This window comes from Solanum pennellii, chromosome 9, assembly GCF_001406875.1.
Source record: "Solanum pennellii chromosome 9, SPENNV200".
Classification (NCBI taxonomy): domain Eukaryota; kingdom Viridiplantae; phylum Streptophyta; class Magnoliopsida; order Solanales; family Solanaceae; genus Solanum; species Solanum pennellii.
The window spans coordinates 76,223,596-76,228,639 of NC_028645.1; the positions used below are offsets into that span (position 1 = coordinate 76,223,596).

The 5,044-nt window shown below is 30.8% G+C and overlaps 1 protein-coding gene across 1 annotated transcript; it reads right to left on the reverse strand.

The window, feature by feature from the left end:
* Positions 1-3,346: 3,346 nt before the first annotated feature.
* Positions 3,347-5,044, reverse strand: LOC107030404 (premnaspirodiene oxygenase-like). The gene is made up of 2 exons (XM_015231690.2): positions 4,127-5,044; positions 3,347-4,056 (listed from the first exon to the last, which is right to left on the reverse strand). Exons 1-2 carry the CDS (start codon positions 5,015-5,017, stop codon positions 3,439-3,441), a joined length of 1,509 nt encoding a protein of 502 aa, XP_015087176.1. The 5' UTR covers positions 5,018-5,044; the 3' UTR covers positions 3,347-3,438.

Genomic DNA, 5,044 nt, shown 5'->3' on the forward strand with positions numbered 1-5,044 from the left:
AATGTCCATCATTAAATCTTGATCATTAATTAGCATAAGCTCAATTTTGGCAAAATTTGAAATTGTTTGGCAATAGGAGAAAAAGAAAACTTGCAAATTAAGTTGCATTGCAGCCCATCACCAGACACAAAAAGCTCTGAGGTCTGATGGATTTCTGGTGAATTGTGTGTCTGCACAATATTACAGTCCATAAAAAAAAATTGAGATATGATCAGATCAGCAAAGAGCTAGGAGTACTATTTTTAATCAAAATGTTTCTTTGGAAAATATAAATCGTTATTTGTTAAGTAGATAAAGAAATTATTTCGAGAGCATCTTCATTTATATGTAATCTAGACAAAAATACTAGGACGGGAAGCAGTGGAAACTGGAAAGTGTTGGTGGCGAGGGTTGGGAGTTGGGAGCGATAGGGTTAGGGTGGACTAGGAAGAGACAATGAATTTGGAATATTCATATAAAACCTGATTTTCTTTCGAAAAATCTTTTTTTTAAATTTTTTTTAAGAAATTTATTTTTCTAGAAAATATATTTTTCAAAACAAATTTACCCACCAAATATGATAAGTTAAGAAAATAATTTCTTAAAATTCCTCTAGTTCTAATAGCAGTTTTCCTAGATGTAAAAATTCAATCTAGGTTGACTTTAAAAGAATACTATTTAATAATAGTTGTTTGGGGCTAATCAGTTGAAAGGTGGTCATTTATGCGATTGAATCAAGATCGATCCCCCTCAATACCTTTTGAGTTGAGTTTGTTGCATAAGGTTTGTCTAGTGTAATTTTTCATTTTCTGTGTAGTTTGCGGGCTATTATCTAATACACACAAAATGTTCAACCAAAAGGTAGAAGTTATGATGTGATTACGTATTATTATGTAATTTCTCAAAAAATTATAATTATATAAATAGTTATGACTTATTTTAAATTATGAATTTCAAAAAAAAAATCATTTTAAAACTTCCATTCAATCAAACTTCAAATACATAATTTTATTTTTTGATCAATATATACATAAAACTAGAACTGAGGAACAAGTAGAAAGCTTTGTCCCCTAGTAAGTAACACTCTTCTTCTTTTTCTTAATGAGGAAGATCTAATTTCAGAAGGCCTAGGGTTAGAACTTTAAATCTTCTTTTTTTTGTTTTTCATCAAAATAGTATGAATTATGATCTCTTTGACTATTGAAAAATACCTTTCGCACTCACATTTTTATATACTTCACAAAATACATTATATGTATCGTTTATTTTGGATTATGTCTAAAATAAATATAATGTTATTCCCTCTGTTCATTTTTAATTGTCATGGTTTTCTTTTTTAGAATCAAACAATAAGAACTTTGGCTAACATTTTACGATGGTACTTTTAATATAGTTACTGAATATTCAAATTTTTTGTTTAAAATATCGCATTAATATAATTTAATATAACTTCAAAAATTAGTCAAACTGACTTTTAAAAAGCATAACATGACAAATAAATATAATGTTATTCCCTCTGTTCATTTTTAATTGTCATGGTTTCCTTTTTTAGAATCAAACAATAAGAACTTTGGCTAACATTTTACGATGGTACTTTTAATATAGTTACTGAATATTCAAATTTTTTGTTTAAAATATCGCATTAATATAATTTAATATAACTTCAAAAATTAGTCAAACTGACTTTTAAAAAGCATAACATGACAAATAAATATAATGTTATTCCCTCTGTTCATTTTTAATTGTCATGGTTTCCTTTCTTAGAGTCAAACAATAAGAACTTTGGCTAACATTTTACGATGGTACTTTTAATATAGTTACTGAATATTCAAATTTTTTGTTTAAAATATCGCATTAATATAATTTAATATAACTTCAAAAATTAGTCAAATCAACTTTTAAAAAGCATAACATGACAAATAAAATTGGACGAAAATAGTACTCTATGTCTTTGTTTCGTTCTTTATGCAGGTAGAGTAGACTGGTTTAATGGACCTATTGGGGTTTCTTTAGATAAATGGGCTATCGGCCCAAGTTTCACTTTAAAATACCTAAAGACACAAATAGGTAAATATTTTTTTATTATAACACATTTATGTAAGTTTCCCAATATCTATTCTTAATATATATATATATATATTATAATTTGAAATAATAATATGTTATATCATTTATTATACTAATTTACTATCAAATACACTTAAATACACATTTTACCTATTAGATATACTGAAATAGGGCGAGAAGCGGGAGAGATTTGTCTTTATGTTTCAAATATATGAAAATCACTTATATACACCTCGGATACATGTATGTGTGAGATTACACGTATCTTGAATAGCGAATATATAGAAGAGTCGCGAGCAAAATTAATCTATTTATTTCATATACATACAAGTCTACTTGAATAAAATATACTCAAAACAAATTACATCGAATTTTAACCTTATATTTTATACGCAAATTTCAAACCACGACTTAAAATTAGGTCCCATATCATATGATAAAAGGTCTGTTCAGAGATTTTCATTTCCTTATTTTAATTTATTTGTCTAATTTGACTTGATATAAAACTTTATAATATAAACAAAATCAGTATTCTTTAATATTTGCTTTTTAAATGACAAATCGAAAATAATTCATTATTCTAACTCTTTAACAACACGAAATAACCAAAAGCTTGGCCTATAAAGGGATTTCGGAGTAAGGAGTGCACAAATATGGCGGCTTGCTGAGTGCTCTGTTGACAAAGCAAGACAAATTTGTACATCTTTCACCAATACAGCAATACCTTCTCACTCAGACAGACAAATACCCCATAACTTTTAGAGGTTATGGCTGGTTGATAGTCATGATGGCTGCTTATTTCTTATACTTGATGCTCAAATTCAATGTTATGGTCCAGCGTATCGGCTTCTTTTGCAGTGGAGGAAGCACCATTGTTGAGTATAATCAAGTGGCTCAGCTGAAGGATTTGTGTTGTCTTTCTTGTGTCTTGTTGATTGTTTGTTCTGTTTTTAGCCTTTAGTTGATGTTTTATTGACACTTAGATGGTTATGTCTTGTTTGAAAAATCTAAATCCTTTTTTGTGATGGACTAGGTATGTATTGTTGCTTTCATTTTTTTCTTTAACCATTTTATCCTATGTTGCTCGGCCCTGAAGTCTGCATTACTTTTGGAGGATTTGACAAAAACCGTATTGCATTTTTAAAGAGTCTGAGTTTTATCAATCTTCTAGTTAGTTCATGACAAAATAAACTCAAGGACAATAAACAGTGAATCAATCAAACTTTGAAATAAAAGAAAATTAAGAAGATATGAGACTCTTGTAGCATATACTAAGACGATTGAAATGTGTGTCTTTTACATTATAATAGGGAAGATAAAATGGAATCTTGATACAACTTTATTTTTATAAGTAGAAGTATATATATAGATATAGGGCTCTTGTGTCCTGCATTAGGCATGAACATAGTGCGAAGGAATCAAGAACAAGTTGTTTTTCCTTTCAAGAGTACTGCCAAATTTCTCAGTCATGTCTAGTTCATGAGGGTTCATTCCATTTGGAAGTTTCCAATCAAAATGGTATAGTAATAGTGCCATACTAAGTTCCACAGTAGCCATTGAAAATGATAACCCTGGACACATTCTCCTTCCTGTGCCAAAAGGCGTAAACTCGAAATGTGCTCCAATAAAATCAAGGTGACTATCATTAAATCTCTCTGGATCAAATATTTCAGGATTTTGCCAATAGTTTGGATCCCTTGAAATTGCCCAAAAGTTGACAAGAGCCATTGTGCCTTTAGGTATAACATAGCCATTAATCTCACACTCTTCTCTGGATTCTCTTGGAGCTAATAATGGAGCTAAAGGGTGAAACCTTAAAGTCTCCTTAACAATCATTTTAATGTATTTGAGCTTCTGAATATCGGTTAGATCGATTGTAGTTTCCTTTCCTTTAAATACCCTTCTTACTTCATCCTGTGCTTTCTTCATTATTTCGGGATTTTTCATTAGTTCTGAGAAAGCCCATTCCATTGTTGATGCTGAAGTTGTAGATCCTCCTGCAAACAAGTCCTGCATATACAACAAAACTAATTAGTATCGCGCAGAATTATGTAGTGAAATAATATGTCATTCAACTTACCATGATGACAGCCTTGATATTATCTCTTGTGATAGGAATTGAAAAATCTTGGCTCTTTTGAAGCCTTAAGAGAACATCAACTATATCTTTTTCTGAGGTCTCACTGTTTTGGGATTCATGTTCATTGATAATTTCTTCTAAAACAACATCAACCTCATCATGCATTTTCCTCAATTTGTATTTTAATCCACTGATGAAATGAATCATCTTCATCGATGGAAAAAGATCCGCGAGATCAAACACTCCAGCTGAAGCAGACACTATCCTCATAATCTCAATCAAAGACCCCTGATTCTTACAAGCCCTGCCTACACTTGCTTTGCAAATAATCGAATTTGTGTACAAAGACAACGTTTCCGTCATGTTGATTGAACTTCCACCCTCAGAAGCACAACTTTTAATACAACTAACAAGATTACTTATCTCATTCATCATATTGGGATAAAATGACTGGATATATGTATGGCCAAGTAATTCCTGATTACAAATTTTACGCATTTGTCTCCAGAAATCATTGTAGTCACAAAATCCCATATCAGCTTGGTCATAAAACATTTCGGTTCCAACCAAAAGCGTTGGTCGATTAGAGAAGATGAGATCATGTTTTCTCATCACTTCTCTAACCATTTGAGGTGATGATACAACAATGGCTTCGCGTTCACCGAGTTTCATGTGCATTAAACCTCCATGTTTTGATGCTAATTTAGCAAGAGTGCGATGAGGTAGTAACTCAGATGATTGCCAATCAATAAAATGATGTAAGTTTCCAATCAATGGGAGTTTCCAAGGGCCTGGAGGTAATTTTTTCTTACTATTACACTCTTTATACCATTTAGTAACAAGTAAAGGCAAAACTAGAAGTAGGGCACAAAGAAGAATAGTTAGCTCCATTTGTATTGTGTAGTGAAAAAAATTAAT

Coding starts and splice junctions, on each gene's coding strand:
- LOC107030404 (XM_015231690.2), bottom strand. CDS start 5,017: ATGGAGCTAACTATTCTTCTTTGTGCCCTACTTCTAGTTTTGCCTTTA. Junction 4,057..4,126: donor ATATCAAGGCTGTCATCATG/GTAAGTTGAATG, acceptor TTGTATATGCAG/GACTTGTTTGCAGGAGGATC.